This window comes from Athene noctua, chromosome 2 (assembly GCF_965140245.1).
Source record: "Athene noctua chromosome 2, bAthNoc1.hap1.1, whole genome shotgun sequence".
Taxonomy (NCBI): Eukaryota; Metazoa; Chordata; class Aves; order Strigiformes; family Strigidae; genus Athene; species Athene noctua.
This window is the reverse complement of record NC_134038.1, coordinates 440,014-461,609: the sequence shown is the minus strand read 5'-3', so window position 1 is coordinate 461,609 and position 21,596 is coordinate 440,014. Positions and strand designations below refer to the sequence as shown.

General features: G+C 46.8%; 1 protein-coding gene and 1 long non-coding RNA gene across 6 annotated transcripts in view; one reads left to right on the top strand and one right to left on the bottom strand.

The window, feature by feature from the left end:
* Positions 1 to 4,693, top strand: part of SCRIB (scribble planar cell polarity protein) — a 109,171-nt gene extending 104,478 nt beyond the window's left edge. For 4 of the 5 annotated variants that reach the window (XM_074898230.1, XM_074898237.1, XM_074898235.1 and 1 more), the window contains one exon: positions 2,448 to 4,693. In XM_074898230.1, the coding sequence (XP_074754331.1) occupies positions 2,448 to 2,608 (161 nt within the window). In that variant the 3' untranslated portion in view covers positions 2,609 to 4,693. The remainder of the gene's footprint in view (positions 1 to 2,447) is intronic. The other variant, XM_074898234.1, reaches the window with a different exon arrangement.
* An 891-nt stretch (positions 4,694 to 5,584) lies between these two features.
* LOC141956738 (uncharacterized) lies at positions 5,585 to 18,175 on the bottom strand. Its single transcript, XR_012633012.1, has 3 exons — positions 18,068 to 18,175; positions 8,143 to 8,541; positions 5,585 to 6,619 (listed from the first exon to the last, which is right to left on the bottom strand). It is a non-coding gene; the product is annotated as an uncharacterized LOC141956738 (long non-coding RNA).
* Positions 18,176 to 21,596: the final 3,421 nt, after the last annotated feature.

Sequence of the window (21,596 nt, the reverse complement as noted above, 5' to 3'; positions counted from 1 at the left end):
GTACGTGATGAACTTATGCAGTGGAGGTGTGTGTTCTCCCATCTTTTCCAGTATCTAATCCTCAGAAGTGCAGTGGTATTGCTGAGAAGTGTGCCAGTGTTTTCAGAAAGCTCCCCATGACGACAGAGTTAGAATCACATTTTAAGGATGCATCCTGGGCTGCACCCAGAGCAGGGTGGGCACAGGGCGAGGGGGGGATTCTCCCCCTCTGCTCCGCTCTGGGAGACCCCCCTGCAGGGCTGGGTCCAGCTCTGGGGGCACCAACAGCAGGACATGGACCTGCTCCAGCGGGGCCAGAGGAGCCACGGAGATGCTGGGGGGGCTGGAGCCCCCCTGTGAGGACAGGCTGGGAGAGTTGGGGGGTTCAGCTGGAGAAGAGAAGGCTCCGGGGAGACCTTAGAGCGGCCCCCCAGGGCTGAAAGGGGCTGCAGGAAAAGGGGGGGGACTCTTGATCATCAGGGAAGGATAGGGTGAGGGGTAGCGGGTCTAAACTGACAGAGGGGAGATTTAGATCAGATCTAAGGCAGAAATTCTCCCCTGTGAGGGGGTGAGGCCCTGGCACAGGCTGCCCAGAGAAGCTGTGGCTGCCCCCTCCCATGGAAGGGTTCAAGGCCAGGTTGGACGGGGCTTTGGGCAACCTGGGCTGGGGGAAGGTGGCCCTGCCCGGGGCAGGGTGTGGCACTGGATGGGCTCTAAGGGCCCTTCCAACCCAAACCAGTCTGGGATTCTGTGTTGCATTTTATGTGCCGCTGGGATTATATTCCCTCTGTCGAGATTAAACATCATCCAGTAACATAAAAATAAATGTCCTGTCTCAGCACGAGGTTCTGGCTAGTCCCATTTTGTATCTGATGCGAGCCACTGGGGTGCCAAGAAAAGAGCATAAAAGAAGAAAAACAAAGTGATTCCTTCCAGAATGCTACTGCAGGCTAAACCCATCTGGTTTAGCACTTTCTAAGACAGAGGCCTTCAATTTTAGAGTTGTTTATTTCTTTCTTGAATCTATTCACATTTGCAGTAAATCTCACCTTCCACATCACTGCCCAGTGGACTCTGTAGAATCCTGATACCCTTTTCTGTAGCTGAGTTTCGTTTGAGCACCCTGATGCACGGCTTGCTGTCAGCAGCAGTTTCTCTCAGTGCAGTCTCCATCACTTCCCCCTCTCATTAGTTACCCAGTGCTGAGCCTAACAGAGAGCTCTGCTCTGTGTTGTTATGGCAGGTCATATCTCTCTGCACTTTTTCTGTGGTTTATCTGCTTATTTACCCACTAAAGGACGTGTCGCCTTACATATAACCATGGCAGCTTGTTTTCATTAAGAGCTTTGCCTGAGGATCAGTCAAAAGGGTTTTTTAAAGTTCAGTATGCTGTGTTGAGATCACTTAACTTGCATGTTTGATGGCTTCTTTGGCAAATTCTAGTCTAAGAGGAATGACTTCCCTCTAAGGCCCATTGATTTCCTCTCCCACCCCACCCTGCACCTGAGTTTTTACGTGCATGTGCCCATCCCTTTCTTTCATACCCCGTTGGGAGTCAGTGGTCTGCTCACCAATCCCAGGATCCTTTCAGGGCGTCAGATTTGTCACCTGCATTCATTTTGTTCTGAGGCCTTTTCAGACAACAGGTTGATGCTACAGTCAACAGTTGAGGAGGGCTCTGAAGGACACCAGTTGTCACACTGGGGTGCTGTGTCAGGGGGATGGTGCATCCTGGTCTGGCTCAGGGGCAGAGGCCCCTGGGTGCAGCTCCTCATGCACCTTCATAGATTTCTGTATTTGAGGTTCTCTGCTACATTCAAAGACTTCAGAGTGGCTTCCCAGGAGGCAGTTTGCAATTGCGGGGAAAAAAATCTGTGGTTTTGTAGAACTTTTTTTTTTTTTACACAAGTATCTGGCAGTAGTTGCTGAAGGCCGCAAAGGGCAGATGTTCCAGGTGTGTCAGAGCACCTGAGATGGGCTCTGCCAGCTCCTCTCGGGAGGGAAGGAGCCACTCACAGCAAAACACATCCTAAACAGCCTGAGAGCAAGTTGGGTGAGCATCTGCCCGGCCAGAGCATCTTCCCTGGTCAGTTCCCTCGGTGAGGGACCCAGGTCACGGGCTGAGTTTACAGGACGGGCTTAGTCATGTAACTCCAACAGGAGGCAAGGCCAAAATGCTGACCCACAGCGCCTCATCCTTCAGCCACGCTGCTGAAGTACTGGCACTTCCAGGAATTTTCAGTGAATCCTGGGTGTTAGGGGTCTTCTCACGCATGTGACGTCCTCCCCAGAGCCCACGGCAGTCCGTACAGGAGCTCCAGATCCCCTGGAAGTTCTGGGCAGGGGGTTACTGTGGATCACTTTGTGCTGTCTCAGATCCAGCACCTGGGCACACCCTTAGTCCACGTGCACAGTCAGCTGTGTCCTTAACCTGGCACTTAGACCCGCAACTGTTCTTGTCCACGCAGTTCCCCAGGAGCAGGATGGGCAGCCAGAGGAAGAGGAAATGTTAGTAACACGGGATTCATCGACACCGACCTCGTCAGCACTTGAGGAAATGGCCCTGTACAGCAGCAAGCGCAAGCTCCGACACAGCCGGCGCAGCCTGGAGGCTGCTGTCCCGACGTAGAGGGTCCGACGCGCCGGGCGATGGAATGGCCCCGCGCAGGGCTCCTGCCTCCTGCGCCCCAGGGACAGCACTGCACTGCCCACACTGCTGCCTCCTGGGCTCTGGACGGGGACTGAGCGCCACGGGGAGCACTGTGGTCAACTGACTTCCTTTAAGGCTGTGAACCGCCCTCTTGTCTCACCCGGTCACGCGCTGGGGCACGTCCTTAGCGACGGGGGACGACACCAGACTGATGGATGGCAAATGGAGAGGAGGCGTGGGTAGGACAGTGGGCAGCTGCAGCTTGTTAGCCTGTAAATATTGTGTGTGGGGAAGGGTAGGACAGGGAGAACATAGGAGTGGGAGAGTGTTTTGGGCTCCAGCTGTTATTTCCTCAGCTTGGATTTTTTAGTGATTTATGTAGGAGCTTCTACTCCAGTGTGAAGTAGAGGAAAGGTCCAGCCTGCCTTTGCTCCTATTTAATTTCCAGTCTTTTGCCAAAAAGCATCTCCTTCCACCTCCTGCACCATGTCACCTCACTTTCTTTTGGGAGTATGCGGAAATGGGTAGCTTGAAGGAAAAAAAAAAAAAAAAAAAAAAAAAAAAAAAAAAAAGGAATTTCAGTGAAGTGCCTCCCTCTGACACTGACACCCGTGTGCTCAAGCCAAGGTGACTGGATAAGCAGGAGCCTGTGCCAGCTCTGTGCCGCGTGCCTCTGCGAGCGCAGCCGTTGTCCTGTGCAGGAGCTGTTGTGGGGGACGGGCACCTGCCCGGGTGTACCCGGAGCCCCCTGGACTCGGTGAACGCCCTGCGGACACCCTGCCCGGGTGTGGGCGAGGCCGGGTCTCCTCTGCCGGCACCGCGGCCAGACTGGCGCAAGCCCGAGGGAGGAGCTGAGTGGGTGCAGCGAGCGTAGCGGCGTGTGTGCGACAGCAGTAGGGAGCAGAGTAGCGGGGGATTAGGGTACGGCGCAGAGGGGGGAGCTGTAACAGCAGGTAGGTAGTGGGTTAGGATTCAGGAAATGGGGAAGGGTAGGAAGTGGCGAGCGGGGGTCGGGTTAGGAGTCCCGGGGTCTCACAGGCGGGAGGATGCTCGGGGGTGAGGCCGCTGTGCTGCAGCCGACTGTGACCCGGCTGTGACGCTGCGGGCGCCCGGTGCCGGCTCTGGGGGGCTCCTGCCAGGAGGGAGCACAGGAGGTGGGGTGGGCCTGGCCTTTGCCTTGCAATAACTGCACAGTTCTGCTCTTCGCCAGCTTGTTGGCTGTATAGAACAGGGAGAACACGTGCTTGCCCATGCAAGAGGAAAACGAAAATTAAAAAGGAGCAAGCAGGGGGTGTGATTCCTGGTTTCCATGAGTGGAACGAGGGCCGTGACGAGATTCTGAATCAAGTGAGCTCTGCAGATGTGGAGGAGACAGATGCCGCTTATGGCTCTGAAACCAGTCTCTCTCTGCTGCCCACTACAAGTAAAATATCCCCTCTTATTTTTTTTCAATGCCTCTAATAGGGAGAAAGGCATCTGAGCTCAGCAGTATCTGATCTGTCTACCCTGATACATTGGTGCTCTCTGCTGAACCCCTCCAGCATTAAGACCAGAGTTGGACCTTAAGCCTTTCAGTGACTCAAAGTGGCTCGGGAGCGACAGGCACTTCTGCTTGTATATTTGCTGAATGAAAGAACTGGATGCAGTTTCTTTTAGCTGAGAATCTCCCTTCATGCCAAAATCCAGTGGATCATTTTAACTGACTTCGTATGTTTTAATTTTATAGAGCGTTGAAGGGGGACTCTGATAATCTCAAAACTGCAGCTATGGCTGCTTCCATCATCAGCAATTTGAGCTTTTCCTTTTTAAATCTAATTTTAGCATTTGTTTTTAACAACAGCAATTTTGGAAAAAAATCTTGGATTGGTTTTGGTGACTAACTTGTGATTCTTTTTTTCTTTCCCTTTGCGGTACCTGGTGCCAGGCTCTGGGTTCTCTCCCATTCTCTCCTGAGAGACTCTGAGGGAAAATTAGCGCATCAAGACTGTAACTAGTGAAATTTGTACAACCAAAGAAATCTATTTTGTGGTTCAAGGATAATAAAGTTTACTTTACATTTTAGAACCTTTAGTTAATGTGGTTTGCCCTGTGTGACGTCTGGAATTTCTCTATCAACACTTCAGTTATTATTCTTAGTCACTCTATAATCTAGCAAACATACTACTGGTTTCCTGCTTTTGGGTGCAGAAGTTCATGATCCCCTAAATCGATGCCAACTGGAGGAATATAAAGATGAGCACATGCTAGTTGTGTAGATTTGGTGGAAAATTGGCATCTGTGCTGAAAGGGGAAGAAGAGGACCGAGGCCAGTAACTGTTCGCTCCATGTAGCTTGAAAGCGACTCCGGGAGGCAGGGGACGGGAGGGAAGGTTTCTGCTCCAGAGAAGCTGGAGTAGAGGGAAGGACATGGGGACAAACAGGTCAGGTGATATGTGCAGGATACAGTGGCTTAGTTCATTCATCACTGACACCTATTTAAAAAACGACAAGAGAGGGAGGTAAGTTCAGGAAGGAGGAAAAAAGCTACACTGTGCTGTTGAACGGTACAGCCCCAAGGCAGGTAGGGATGCTGACTTCAGAGAGGCTCTAGTGCAATCCGTGGGGGGATCAGGATTGGGGATCAGGCACAGACCCCCCCCGTGTGCTGCTGTGGCAGCGGGGCCAGACCCTGCTCACAGGTATGGGAAGCTCCTGCAGCAACAGCCCCGAGGATTCGGCTCCACTTGAGCGACTGCCAGGGCGTGGGGGAGAGAGCGTGTGTGTCTGTGTGTGTGTGTGTCTGTGTCTCTGTGTCGGGGGTGCGAAGGGAGGAGCCCCTGGGCCCCGCAGTCGGGCTGTGGCTGCTCCCACAGTAGCCGGGGAGCGACGCGCGGCCGGAGCCCGGCTCAGCAGCTTCTGGAACACACAACACTGGTACCAGCCAGACCGTAAGCCTCTTGGCTTTACTTGGCTCTGCTTAAAAAAAAATACATATTTGTTGACATGATTAAAGTTTTTTAAAATACAGTTTAAATGGTAAAAAATTAACACATTTCATGTAGCCCAAACAAGCTTTCCTTAGTCTGGGTCAATGGATGGCCACCAAGATGTGCCAGCACAGAAAGAAAAGCAGCCTCAGGGGGAAGAGGGCAGAATTCCTTCCCTAGAGCCGGTGTCACGCTCGCTCGTGGCCCCAGTCTCCGTCCTTTGCAGCTGTTGACTTGCCGGTACAGATGGAAAAGGGACCTTGGCATCTCACGTGATACCACAGGAACCATCTTGGTTCAGTTTGCTACCACAAGTGTAGACTTACACAGACTCAATGTATTTCATGGGTCCTCTCTTATAAAATGGAATTTTTTTTAAAAAAATCATTTAAATAGATTTTTTTTTCTCGACACTTAGACTGTAGTTTTCTTGGACTGGACTTACTACTTTGTGCTTATATATTCCTAACACAACTGAGCCATGGTTAGGACATATGCAATAGTTATCATTTAGACAAAAATAAACACATTCTTATCATAGTCCTTGTAAGAATTGAAGCAGGTCATCAGCATAATTTTTCTCAGACAAAAGCATATGGTAACATACACGTTATAAACATGCCAGCCTGAAAGCCTTCCATAACATCCCACCCACTGCATATACACCGGGGGGGCAGGAAATCCACACCCATTTCCCTACAGTTGAGATTTCCCAGAGGGTCCATGTTACAGTCCCCATCTCCAGTTAGAACAGGATGATGCAGATGGTTGCTGTGATGAAGGTGGCCCAGAAGCCTCAACAACAAGCATACTGAAAAGCGTCAGAACTAGAAAAATCTCTCCAGCTGTTTTGCTTCTTATATGACAAACCTGCTGTTGAGACGCAAGGGGGTAGGGCCTAATTTCAGATGCTCCACTAGATGAAAGTCCAGAAAAGGTGCTCAGGCAGGAGTGTCTGGTTTACGATGGCTGCTCAAAGCATCCACAGAGCTGGCACGCAACTCCTTCTGGCGAGATGTTGCTACTGGAGTAAAATGACAACCAAAAAATATTTTTCAGACCTTTGTAGCTTCGCTTGTTGGGTTTTTTTTTTTCCCCCTTGGTGTGCTAGAAGGGTACTCTTGTGATTTCATTAACTTAGGAAATACATTTAGGGTGGAGACTTTACTATAAATAGAAACTAAAATCAGTTCAATTTTATAGGGACAATGCAAAGAGCTTCAAGGCTGCACAAATACAGAATAGAGTACAACTGGTTAGGTAGGTCTGAAAGAATCTTGCAGCTAAACACATTATACAGCAACAGGGAATCAAAGATGTGCTACTGGGAGTGTGGAGAGGAAGTTAATGTCATATTGGGACATAGCTCGAGGTGCAAACTTGCAAGACATGAAGTAAAACCCGCTCTAGATATCACTGATTTCTGTGCATTGTAGTTTTACTGAAGATTACCACAGAGCTGACCACCGTATCTTGTTAAAAGCAAATGGGAAGGAGCAAATGATACTGAAATATGGAAGACAGCAACAGGAAAGAATGACAGCAAGCTAAAAAAACCCACAGTAATGCATAGAGAAAGTTTTAAAAAGCAATTAATGTGGCACAGGTATGTAGATCAGGTTTGAAAGGGACTCTTTTTTTTTTTTTTTTTTTAAAGAGACAGTAATTGTGGAAAATGTGCACACCACTTTAAGCCCAGCAAGATCAAGATCAGATACTATGGGGAAGAGCTAATGTCCTAAAACCTGTCCAACAAAGCAGAGCGTTGCTGCTCTGGACTGGTCTGTGCAACCTGCACTAGTGCCCAACTGCACAGCACGTTACAGAGCCCTCCTATAGCAAACTGGTAATGACTCACAGACTGTAAACTCAACACCAGTAAAGATGACAGCGCCCTTCTACAAAGGGTAGTCCTAGCATGAGTAATCCATGGCATTTACACATACCATATATTCAAACTAATTTTCTCCAGAAATGTGAAAAAAAAAAAAAAAAAACACAACACAACCCTACAGTTATGCAAGGCAAAGTAATGAAATCTCAGCCATCGAGGGCCTAACTCTAAAAATCTAACTTTGAAAGAAGTATACATGAGTAGAGATGGAGACAAACAATTTGGAAATTTAAAGCCACTTGAAATTTGGGATAATGGCAAATCCTGAATTCTCACCACTGAAGAGCAAGGGGAAAGAAGAAGAAATTCTACTCAAGGGATAACCTGAGCAGCTGGGAGGAATCTTAGTGCTAAGCATGGATTTAAGCATGTATTTTTTTTTTTTACTCATGACATACTTTGTGCCCAATCTCTTACCCAAAAGCCTGTCCCTCAGGTCCTGCTAAATGCAAGTTTTCTTGGTTTCAGGATTAAGTCCTGTCTCGTATTGGTAAATAAGGTGAGGGATGGAAATCTCGTGCCCCTTCCCTGTTTTTCCCCCCATACATAATGCTGGGGAGGTGGCTTGAATGCCTGTAGGATTCTCTCCAGGATTGTCTACTTAGATACAAGGTGCTCTCATGGAAACTGCAAATCACAACAGATTTACCCACGTGAATCAGCTGTGAGAAACCTGCAACCGGGGCACTCAGGGTAACGGAGGATGACGGGTTTCAGTCGTGCCGACCTGCTGCCACCTGCTTCTGGAGACAACGTGCTGGACTAGATGAAGCTGTCATTTTAACTTCGTTGCACTTCTGTTGCTGCTACTTGTGTTTTCAGCTGCCTCTGTGTTCACAGATCCCACCGGTGACAAACTCGGGATGCAGTGGAAGATGAGTGCAGGCTGCCCACCCTGCTGCTGCTCTGTTCCCCCCTCAGGGCCTCGGGTGGAGCCGCCGGCCTGGTGTCCAGGTCCATGTCATTGAACATGGCCCGCCTGCTAAATCGGGTCTTGACACTTCAGGAGAGCTGCAGGTGGTCCAAATGGACAATAATCAGTGGTTGACTGCCTGTGGACAAAAAGCAGATACTGTCTTGCTAAGAAAAACTGAACTCCCCCCCAAACCAGAAATGAAGTGTCTGCTCCCAAGGTCTGTCAGAGCCCCCGGCAGCCTTCCTGCCTGACAGAGACCTGCGCCACAGAGATGCAGCCCTTTCTGGTAAGAGCAAGTAAATGTCCCCCTCCCCACCAATTCCTTTTTTTCTGCAGTCAGACAACACCCGCCCCCACCCCAAGGTCATTCCCCTTCTTTGAGTTTTCCTCTACTCTTCTTTTTAGGCTGCATGGTAACCAAAGCACACACTCATTTTGCACCTTGTACCAAAAGCAAGCAAGGGTATAACAAGGGTATAATTACAGCATTAGTTTAAATCAGCCGATTTCACTTTGAACTGAAAGCACTCTATTAATAAGTGTTCATATAATTAGTACCTGTATCTTATCTGAGATAGCACCAGCAGGACTTCAATAATGTACTGCTGCAGCATGGAGCCTCTGGAACAGCCTGCAGCTGTTCATAAACATGCAGTCTGATCTCAGATGCCATGCATATAAGGAATCACTAATAAGAACAATTACTCATATAAATGATAGATATTTTCCCTCACCTCTTCTACTATGGCACACAAAAAGTCTTATCAGAGCTGCTTGGCAAGTCATCTGTCAAAGATCGTGTGTGTGTGTGTGCATCCCAGAGGCCTCCTCCACACGGGCACTATTGCTGCGGCCTGTCGGCTCGATGCCAGCTTGACAGTCGTCACCATTTACAGATATAATGGTTTCAGACTCACTGGCTGCTTGAATGGATGTTGTCTCTGACATCTTTAGTAACGTATCAGCTGTCTCCTCATTACATCACTCCATGAGGAAGCTAGAATTCTGTATTCCACACAAACCAGTAACAATGAGCTGAATTACACAGCACATTGCAGGTATACCCACGCCAGGGCGTGACAGAAGGCACACAGTAACGTTAGTGCTGCCTTTTTTGGACAGATGAATTCTGCAGGAAACAGAGCTTGAAGAACTGTGGACTACAACCCACCACGAGTATGAAATAGCATGCTGGCAGACACGATTTTAAAAATGTACATGCAAGATAATGCTCATCAAACCAACTTTTCAATAGGTTTATTCAGAAAAACTTGGGAAAAAAGGCAGAAGGAATCATTATGCTCAATAAAAACATCTGTTAAAGCCCAGCATGGGTAGATATCACTGGTATTTACAATACCGAGCACCACACTGCAATGACAAAAGAGTTTGTTTTGGGTTACTGCTTCTATGACATTTCATCCTAGTGGGGTCTTCTAAGGAAGTTAGGAAGATGTTAATATCATAGAACCATAGAACGCTTTGGGTTGAAAGGGACATTAAAGCTCATCTAGTTCCAACGCCCCTGCCCCGGGCAGGGCCACCTTCCACCAGCCCAGGTTGCCCAAAGCCCCGTCCAACCTGGCCCTGAACCCTTCCAGGGAGGGGGCAGCCACAGCTTCTCTGGGCAGCCTGTGCCAGGGCCTCACCCCCTCACAGGGGGGAATTTCTGCCTTAGATCTGATCTAACTCAGAAACAGTGCAAAGACTGGTGAACTGTGCAATAGCAACAGCCCATGGTCACGTTTAATGTGACAGAATGTAATGTAAGTTCACACCATAATAACAAATCATATTAAAAACCGTAAGTGTAAAACCCCAGTGATCTAGCACTGACGATAACTGGCCACATATGGAACCCTTTGACTGAAAAACGTTCTCAGAGAGCACAAAGAAACTGAATTACCTGGCAAAAGAATCCAAGGAAAACTTATAAATATCTATTTCAAGAATGAGGTGAACATTCAACAGTCAAGGATTTTCAAACTGATCAGGGATGGGTATGAAAATTAAAACCAAAACCCCAATCTCTGGAGTTTAGGGAGGAACAAGTAATTGTGGGTCACAAGGCTGCAAACGCTTTTCCAAGCAGGTGAAGGAAGCACCAAGGGCTACGCACTGCAGCAGATTGTGATCAGAGGGGAAGAGATACAACTCTCACACACACACCACCCAGAGCTGCTCCTGCTCTGGAGAAACAAGCCCCCAAACCCGGGGTCATGAAAAACACCCGTTTTAATATTATGTGGTAATTTATGTGGCAACTTCCAACATAAACCCCTACTAGTTTACCACTCAAGGAACCTGGGGGTGCTGAAACACCTACTTACGTTACCCTACCTATGTTACCTGGTCACCAGTGTTCCCGTAGAAAGGCAGGAGTAACATCCAGTATTACAGCAGCTTGGTTAGCCAGTGAACTTGTCTGGTCACCCAGATAATCCAGCACTCGTCACCTTGCTGGTTCTCAGTTAAAAACAGAGAGCTCACCTCTGTGATCTGCCTCTGAACACTGAAGTTGTGCTTCCCCCCAAACACTCCCTCAGTTTTAGAACCACTCCACAGTGATCATTTCAAAATGTTTTTTTAATGACAAACACATTATTTGAAAGAAAAGACAAATCAGACAAATCAGTAGTTGTGAATTTTTGAAAAGTTGCAACATGCCTTGAAAAACATTCTTGCTTTATGACACTTAATAAGTAGCAAGACATTGAATGATTCTTGGAAGGTTCTGTGGAAGGACTATACACATGATTTTTAAAGATTTAAGAAATAAGAGAAGGGTGTAGTTCAAATAGTAAAAAGATTTCACAAAACACTGAGTTTGATGAAAAAGCTATTCAAGAACTTAGAACTTAATGAAGAGTTACAGAAAAATTATTTAGAAAAATTTGCTAAAAAGCGGCAAATATAAAAACAGAAGACTGGAAAGCATCAATAATGGAATCGTGGATGTATGTATGGGAGCAGTAGGAAGTTCGGTGAAGGAAGCTGGAACACATACTAATTTTCCATTCAGTTAGTTCCCAAATTTAATTTATGTCAATTTACAGACGTCAGTTGTGAAGGGGAACGACTGGAGTAACATTTTAATGAGAAGGGTTAAATGATCATGAATGGAAATATTCAGAAGGTTTTTCTCTTCTGTTTTGGAGGCATAATTGTAATCTTTCCACGGGACTTGAAAACATCTACTTTAAAAAAATATGACCCAGAATGACCTCTACTGACAGAAGGGTGAACTGCCATGAACATTCAACGGATGGAATTCAGCAGAGGCTGAATTAAGAAAGGCTTGAGAACTTTTTCCAGATTTAAAAGTGGAATATCACCTACCTGGGCCAAGGCCATCTCCAGCTGTCAAGATTTCGTTTAGCACAGAAATTCACTCGGACAGACACAAGGTTTAGTCCAAACATATTCAGGTGAAAGGCCGTACTAGTTCATAAAGGTTTTACATAGCACAAACAAAACTAGGAAAAAAATTCTTTAGGGGAGAATCTTCTTGTCACGAACACTTAAAAAAAAAAACAACCACAAACATCTGAGGAAAAGCATACATAAACAAAAAAAAAAAGTAATGGTGAATTATTTAGAATAATTTGTTGGATGCCTTAAAATGCATTAGGGAAAAAATACTAGACTAGTATCACACACAAATCAAAAAAATAAAACCTGCTTGAGAGAAGACTTGGAAGAAAACACAAAAACGTCTCTGTTACCCCCATGTAAAATGATAGGTATTACTAGCTAGCGTTGCCAGGAGGTGGGAAATGAACGACTGATACCAAGCAATAATGAAAATTTACAAATCAGTATCTTCCAAATAAAAAAGCAAACTCTAAATAAAATGAGGAGCAGGGAGCTCTCTCGGCCGTTCCTCACATCCAGGCAGGGAGCAGAGGGCAGGGCCACGGCCCCGGGCCTGGCAGCCACCCCCTCCCAACGCAGCCCCGCGCCTCCGGGCTCCCCCGGCCCTCTCTGCGCTTGCCAAGGGGCTCCGCCAGCACAGCCCGAGGCAGGACTTTACATTCTCCTTGCTGACCTGCAGGAGGTTTCTGTTGGCCCGTTTCTTCAGGCCGGGGGGTCCCTGCGGGTGCCAGCGCAACGCCCGGGCGCACCAGCCGCTCCGCGCGGGCTGGCGGCGTCTTCACGCTTGCAGATGGTTAATGAAGATGTTGGAGGGGATGGGGCCCAGCACTGACCCCTGGGCACAGCACCGGTCCCTGGGCACAGCACCGGTCCCTGGGTACAGCACCGGTCCCTGGGCCCAGCACTGACCCCTGGGCACAGCACCGGTCCCTGGATACAGCACCAGTCCCTGGGCACAGCACTGACCCCTGGGCACAGCACCAGTCCCTGGGCACAGCACCGGTCCCTGGGCACAGCACCGGTCCCTGGGCACAGCACCGGTCCCTGGGTACAGCACCGGTCCCTGGCCTCCAACCAGACTCCAACTGGGCCTGGCTGGTTTTCAACCCACCCCATGTTCATCCAGCCGATACGGCTGTGAGGTCTTATGGGACACTGTACAAAGGCCTTGCGAAAGGCCGCACAGACAATGGAATACAAATGTCTAAGATCGAATTTATTAACGCAACTGGCTAAAGAAAGGCAAAAAAAGAGGGCAATTGTGCCAGGCCATATTAATAGCAGTAACAGAAATCCAAGCATGATTTGGTTAAATATTATGACACTGAAAATTGATCTCCAATCCACTGATTGTAAATTGCTCTAGACTGTAGTAGGAGACACCCATCTCACATGGTGATACCTCAAACCATTTATACATTTTATAGCCTCAAGGAAAAAAGATAGGTAAATTCAAAAGGGAAGGCAGAAGGGTGGTACCTCACCCAGAGTCTGTAACAGCAGCAGCCACCGACTCAGGGCAGGGGCAGCCCCCCTGCTTCTGTCAGAAGCAGCTTTTTGACCCTCATCAACAAAGTGGTCCCTCACTGTCACCAGAATCAGTGGCAACCTAAACAGATGAGATGCACAAGCTCCTGTGATACTGTAGCCAAGTTCTTCGCACTGAGGGTCCTTAGCGCAGTGCTGCAATACAGCAACAGATCTACACTTTATTTTTTAGAAAAGCTTGGTAACAAATCCCATCCTTAGCACACACACTAGAGCGACTGTTCTGCATCTTAAATAGGGCTCTCAGATGCTTTGTCCTCTTAGTTTTTGCTTTACGAACAATTCTTGCACTCCATGCTATCCAGCCGAGCACAATTTATTCACTGGTACAGCAAAAGTGATTTTCAGAGCCCCTGCATGAGGCCAGCACAAACAAGTGTGGTCTGGCACAACTCTGCATTCTTTTTTCATATTAACCATTTTTCCACTCTCTGAGCAGACAGGCAGAAGCAGGCAAACACGCCTCTAGCCATTTCCCAGAGAAGAAACATTTACAAGAGTCAAAGTTATTTAATTTCACTTGTTTTGGAAGAAAAAAAAAAAAAAAAAAAAAAAAACAAAAACCACAAACGAGTTCTAGAAGGTCTTTAGTGGATACCAATGTTTCCAGGGCACAAGCAAGGTAACCAACAGACCTTCCTGCGTGGATGTCTGCCCATATTGGCTTCCTCATTAAGCACCTCTCAAGTATTACGAATTCATCCACAGCATAACCATGGGAAAGTAATATTTCATTAGTGCTGCAGAAACTGAAGTAAATGACAGGGCAATTGTTATCTGGCCAAAGCAGTCTGAGAGCTACAAAGCCTTCTTTTGGGAGAAATGGGACAGGAGTGGATGAGAACATTCCCCTTCCTCTGCCCCTTCCAGTACCTCTCTGAGGCAGAGTGTTCACAGAGACAGGGGTTAGGAATTCACAGCAGCGTCTCATAAAGAAATGTGCAAAGAAAGACAAAAAACAGAGGTAAAAGTAATGCTTTTAAGGGTCATTCATTTCATTCCTTGTCACGTTTCTTCTAACACTTTGTTTTAAACATGCCTCAACAAATGATCAAATAAAGTGTCACGTTTTCCAGCAAAGTCTCCAAGCCTTCATCTGGTTTAGCTCCACTCTGATTGAGCAAATTTTTTTTTTTAACTCCCCAATGATGCTAAATCAGAAACCACAGCAATAAACAAAGAGGAAAGGGACAGGGTGGTGAGAACAGGAGATCTGTAACTCAACTTCGTGGAAAAAAGTTTCCCCTCTCTGCTACATCTACCACAGTGAAACAGGCATTAAATTTTGAATATATACAACAGGAATCGCAAGGACAGAGGTCCAGTTCATCCACCTAGTTTAGGGTGAGAAGTTACAAGTATAGTCAATATTTCAAAGCCCCTGAAATGTTTCAAGTTCCTTTTCTATTAATTTGTCTAATAAACGTAGGACCTCTACCTACAACCCTTATATAATTTCTAATATGCAAATTCTAGTTATTATAAATCAGATAGATTACTCAATATAAATTAAATGAATAAATTTTTTAAATCTATAAATAAGCCTCTAAGGAAATTAGTTAAGCACTTGAGCTCTCTGGAGTTCTTTGGTCCAGATGACTTCAAGATCGAAGAAGCTCTTCTTCAAAACAGAAATGCTAAAACTACCACAAATCTGTACCCCAGGCAAACAAGAAAACTGTACAAAGTTAATTTCTAAGTGTAACTGCATGAATATTTATCAGGAAAAATACTGGAAAATAGCAGAATTTACAAGAAATTAAACAGAAACTGCTCAAAGCAAGCAGCGCATCTAGAAGGTCAAAAAGAGCAAACACAAAGTGAAAACTTCCCCCCAAATCAAACTTGCTATACATTTAAAAATGTAACTCAAGAAATAAACTCTTTGCCTCAGCCTTTCAAAAACACGATTAAAAAAGACAGCTGATGGGAATGAGTAATAGGAAATGGAATTAACCCTGCTGGAGGTATAGAAATATTCAAGAATCCTATTATTCCCAAGGAGATTCCGTATAATTTCCACCCCAGAATTTGGAAGGGATGGCACACTAAATCACAAATTCAAATATATTTTTAGAAATCTTTCCAGTGTAGAGTTACAACATAAGTTAGCTTATATTAAGTTAGCTTAAGGTTTTGCCCTCAGTGGTGGAATTTGATCACAGCACCTCTGCAGTGGCACAATCATCACTCCACTCGATCCCTGTTAAAGTCATGTGGCCCCACTCCCCCACGCTGGAGAGCTCCTTCACAACAAATTCCTTCCTCCCTGCACCCTGTGGCATCACCCCGCAGTACCTCGCTGCGCTGTGCCACTCAACACCGGCCCTCTCAGGTCTGGCAAAGAAAGAGGCACCAGAGCCAAGCAGCCCGACCTGCATCACCGGAGTGCGCCACGTGCCTTTGTGATTAGCCAGTCATCTCCTTATCCAACAGTTTTACCTGAAGCACTCACTGCTATATTTAATTACTGCAGAACACTGATCTCTTTTTACTTCTTTATTTCATCTTGCATGCAAAGTTCAGTTAAAGTAAATAAAAAGAAAGTACAGACATCGAGATGAGAGAGAAGGCGTCATCCCCCGCCTCTCCTCCTCTAACTGTAAGACACCCGATGCTTCGTTTGCCACTTAAACAATCAGGTTTTCTTTCTGCTGTTATTGCTTTCAGGCAGAATGCTACACAAGGCTATCTGACCTGGTTTATACAAAGAAAACAACTGTGGTGCAGAAAACTGGCTGATGGAGCAGTACCAAAGTCGGAACAGAGTTGCTAAATTTCCATACTAGCTCCTGTAACTATTCTTCCTTCATTTAAGTTTATAATATCCCTTTTTATTCTCCATCACATGCTGATTTTTCTGTGCTAGAAAAAAATTAAATGGAGCTTCTATTCAAAATACAGTGCATCTTTTAGCAGTTTTCCTGAGTAACAATTTAGCAGCCTCCTGACACAACCAGAAATGTCAGTTTTCAGACATCACTGTCTCCAAACTGAAGTATAAAAGCCCAGAATTCTAACAGTATTTGAGGATTTCTATTCTATGCCTGATGGGTTCTGCCCCTCACATTAGAGTCCAAGTCATACTTGTGTTCCCACAGAATCCAGTCAAAGTCTATGGAAGTGTGAAAGTGTAGTCTCGCACTCTGTATTTCACATCACCTTGTTAACTGGAGCCAGGACCCTCCAAGTTTTTGCATTCTCCAGGTTTCACACCATCAGGTGCTTCCAGCAGAGAACAAGACCCATGTGTTGTCAAAGAAGAGACACACTTGGGTGAAACACATTCGCAGAATCTTAGGGGAAAAGCCATACTCTAGCTGAGAGAGGAAACGAAAAAGCGGCCAAGGTCCCCACACCAAGGAAAACTTCATGTCCCAAGTCTCGGGATCAGTTTAGAAGTGAGCATTTCAGCAAAATGTACTATCCAAGGCTCTGAGAACGTGGCTTCCCCACACCACTTCACAGGTGTATGTTCATATATGACCAGTCTTTGAGGTATGAAAACGCCAAAGCAAACCAACCCAAGGCAGTATCTATCTCTTCATGCATCACGGAAAAACGGTCTGAAAGACTTTCAACAGCTTAAGTAACTTAAATAAATCAGGTAAGGATTCATAGCTTTAATCCGCCCAGTACACCACCTGAGCAGAGAGACAAGGCCTGAAAAAAAAATGTCCCTTCCCCCTGTAAGTGTGACCCTGAGCACAGAGCCAGAAAGACAGATCAGGGGACAAGAGGTCACATAGAGAGAGCCTGCATATTCAGTCATATTCATACGTAATCAACATTTTTAGGAAGTTGCAACACATTTGCATTCCTAGCATCGTGTCATCATATAAACTGAACAAATTCTGTTTTCTCCAAGAAGCCTTCAGCTCAGAGATGGGGTCACCTCCTCTGGCAGAGGGCTGTTCCCGCACGCCCCTAACACACAGGTTTACACCACTCACAGCTCACCATCTCTAGCAGCCTGGGGTTTCCTTCCTTTTATTCACAGGACTTTAAGAATGAAGTAGAGGCATTTGGAGTTCTTTTACTGCAACCTTCTTGGGGACAGAAGAATATAATTAAAGAAAGGGCCTATAACCTAGGAACCTTGTGTTCAAGTTTTGGCTCCAGTACAGATTTACTGGGCAAAACTTCAGACAAATCTCTCTCATTAGCAAGTTTTCTAAGACATGGAAAAATTCCCTTTTTTAGAGAGATGTTGTGGGAGAATTCTATTCTATTACAAAGTACTCAGCTATGCTGCTAATACTGCCCTACTCAATTCACTGACAATCCTTGTGGCTGTGGATCGTTGACAATTCCCATTTGCCTTCACAGGAAAGCTGAAACGTCTGGTTTGTATGTCTTACTGATACACAAATTAATGTTTTCAAGTACTTTCTCTGCAATTACCTCACTGAATAGTACAAAAGGATTCAGTACTCCCATGATGCTTAGCACATCTGAGTTCTCCTTCCCCTATTAAGCACAAATTCACTAATTCTTTTTAGCTTCTACTGTTACTTGTCAGCACCAATACCCTCTTGTTCTGTTCCAATGAATTTTAAAACTGTTCTTCCAAACATTTTTCATTGCTCTTGATAACCACCATTGGCATTCAGAACACAAATTTCCAAGACAGCTACAAAATTGCATTACTTGCACATAAATATTCTTTCTCTTTAGGAAAAGAAGGAAACAACTGGTGTATACTGCCAAAAGTTAAAATGACTGGCTGCTGATCTTACCTGCTGTAGCACCACTCCTGAAGAAATCCCATTCTCCACCTTATTGCCAAAGCAGGCCTAGACACAGAAGCACGTCATTGAAAAATATTCTCTACCAACACATCTCCCAGCTAGCCCACCTCAGCACTATTTTAGTGGGGTTTTTAGCTCATTTGGGTTTTTTTTTCCAGATTGGTTTTTTTTCATTATTAAAGCTAGTTGTCAACTTTATGAGTAGCAGCTTTTCTGATGCTTTGCTGACATTCATTTTCCTGAAAGTGAGTACAGGTCAACAGCTTTATTATTGGTTTTAAAAGGACCACATACTTTTTCCTTTGTAAGCCACACATAACACCTGCCTTAAAGACCTCATGGTCCAATGGCACAGCTCTGCAAGTGTGTGCAGTCACCGTGAGGACAGCACCTGCATTCATGTACGCTGCTCAACAAGGCCTTAAGTGAGCAATTCAAGCAAGACTACATTATCTGGAGCTAAGAACAAGAACAAAAATTAGAGACCAATTTAAGGGAACAACACAAAAAGTAAAGAAGAATAGGTACATTAAATCAGGTACTAATCTGTACAGGGGCATACACTGAGGAATTTAACTTAAGAGCACAGGAGAGGGCAATCCAAGGTGTTGTCACGTACAGGACATGCAGGTGACCAGGTCAGTCAGCACGGGTTCGTGACAGACAGGTCCTGCCTGACTGACCTGATCTCCTTCTACCATAACGTGACCCGCTCAGTGGGTGAGGGGAGGGCTGTGGATGTTGCCCACCCGCACCTCAGTAGTGCCTTTCACAGCTTCCCGCAGCATTCTCCTGGAGAGACTGGCTGCTTGTGCCTTGGACAGGTGTACTTCTCCCTGGGTAAAAAACTGGCTGTAGTTGTGGTGAATGGTTTTAAATCCAGTTGGTGACCGGTCACAGGCGGTGCTCCCAAGACTCAGTACTGGGGCCAGCTCTGTTTAAGATGTCTAGGAATGATCTGGACGAGGGGACCAAGGGCACCCTCAGAAAGTTTGCAGATGACACCCAGTTGGGCAGGAGGGTTGATCTGCTGGGGGTAGGGAGGCTCCACTGAGGGGTCTGGGCAGGCTGGAGTGATGGGCCAAGCCCAGTTGTATGAGGTTCCACAAGGCTCAGTGCCGGGTCCTGCCCTTGGGGCACAGCAACCCCACGGGATGCTGCAGGCTTGGGAAGGAGCAGCTGGGAAGCTGCCTGGCAGAAAAGGACCTGGGGGGTTGGTCAACAGCAGACAAATATGAGCCAGCAGTGTGCCCAGGGGGCCAAGAAAGCCAATGGCATCCTGGCTTGTGTCAGCCCTGGCGTGGCCAGCAGGGCCAGGGAAGGGATCTGAGCCCTGGGCTCGGCACTGGGGAGGCCGTCCCTCGCTGAGGGGGTTCAGTTTTGGGCCCCTCACCCCAAAAAGGCCATTGAATGACTCGAGCGTGGCCAGAGAAGGGCAACGGAGCTGGGGCAGGGTCTGGAGCACAGGTCTGCTGGGGAGCGGCTGGGGGAACTGGGGGGGTTCAGTCTGGAGAAGAGGAGGCTGAGGGGAGACTTTATCACGCTCTACAACTCCCTGAAAGGAGGGTGTAGCAAGGTGGGTGTTGGTCTCTTCTCTCAAGTAACAAGGAATAGGACAAGAGGAAATGGCCTGAAGTTGTGCCAGGAAAGGTTTAGGTTTGATATTAGGAAAAGATTTCTTCATCAGAAGGGTTGTCAAGCATTGAAACAGGCTGCCCAGGGAAGTGGTTGAGTCACTATCCTGGGAGGGCTTTAAAAGATTTGTAGATGGGGACACGGTTTAGTGGTGGACTTGGCAGTGCAAGGTTAGCAGTTGGACTCAATGATGTTAAACATCTTTTCCAACCTAAATGATTCTACGATTCTAAGCAGAAGGCTGTTTGGCTTCTAGAACTTAGTCAGAAAAGGAAAGTGTACAGACTTTGGAAGGAAGGACAGGTGACATGGGAGGACTACAGAGATGCTATTTGACACTGCAGGGAGAAAATTCATGCAGCCAAAACTTGACTAGAGTTCCAGCTGGTGAGTACTGTGAAGGACAACAAGAAGGGTTTTTTAAAAATATGTTAACAGCAAAAGGAAGATCAGAAACAATGTTGGTCTGTTACTCAATGAGGTCAGTCACCTCACAAAGGGACACAAAGCACAGATGTTCAATGCCTTTTTCACCTGTCGACCCTGCGACCCCCATGCTGGAAGACAGTGACTGGTGGAACGATAAACTGCCAGACAACCCTGGACTTGTTTGAGAGTTGCTGCTCCAGCTGGATTTGCGCAAGATTCATCCCGGGGTACTGAGTTGGCTGATGTTATCATGGGACCTCCCTCTGTTACTGTTCAACAGTCTCAGGAGTCTGGAAAGAAAATTGTCCCAATTTTCAAGAAAGGTAAGAAGAAAGAACCCAGTAATCACAGGCCTGTCAGTCTCACTTCAGTACTTGGTAAAATTATGGAGATGTTTATTCTGGGAGTTATTGAAAAACACTTAAAAAACCACAATGCAGTCACTGGTCACAGCCAACATGGGTTCATGAGAGAGAAGTCCTGTTTAACTTCATTTCCTTTCATGACAAGGTCACCCACCTAGCTGACCAAGGGAAGCCAATAGATGTGGGGGTTTTGGATTTTAGCAAAGCTCTTGGTCCTGTCCCTCACAGTATCTTCCAGATAGGTCCAGTGAACAGCTAGGTAAAAGTCCCTAATACACCGAGTGAGCAATCAGCTGATGGGTCAGGCTCAAAGAGTCCCAGTAAATGGGGTGACATCAGGCTGGTGGCCAGGCACCAGCAGGGTTCCCTGGGGCTCAGCTTTAGGGCTGGTGCTCTTTAATGTCTTTATGATCTTGACGCAGGAATCAAGTCTACACTAAGAAAGTTTGCCAATGACACTATATTAGGAGGAGCTGTGGACTCCCTCAAGGGTAGAGAGGCCTTAGGGAGAGATCCATGTGGACTCGAGAGCTGGGCAAGCACCAGGAGTAATTTAACAAGAGCAAGTGCTGGATTCTGCACCTGGGACTTGGTAATCCTGGTTATGCACAGAAACTGGGGGCCAAGAGGCTGGAGGGCAGCCCCGTGGAAAGAGATCTGGGGGGTTGCATTGATGGCAAGTTGAATACAAGTCAGTGTGCCCTGGCTGCCAAAAAAGGGGCAACCATGTCCTGAGGGGGGGATCAAGCGCTGCATCACAGCCCGTCGAGGGGGAGATTGTCCCCTCTCCACGGCCCTGCCGCAGCTCACCTCGGGGGCTGGGTGCAGGTCTGGGCACTTCAATATAAGGACAGAGTGTGTCCAGAGGAAAGCGACCAAGATGGTGAAGGGCCTCAAGGACAAGACTTAGGAGGAGCAGCTGAAGTCACTTGGTTTGTTCAGGAGGAGAAGGCTGAAGGGGCACCGGGTCGCAGCCCGCAGCTTCCTGGAGGCGGCAGCAGAGCGGGGGGTGCTGATCTCTGGTGACCAGCGACAAGACACCAGGAAATAGAATGAAGCTGCATCAGGGGAAGTTCCGGCTGAACGTT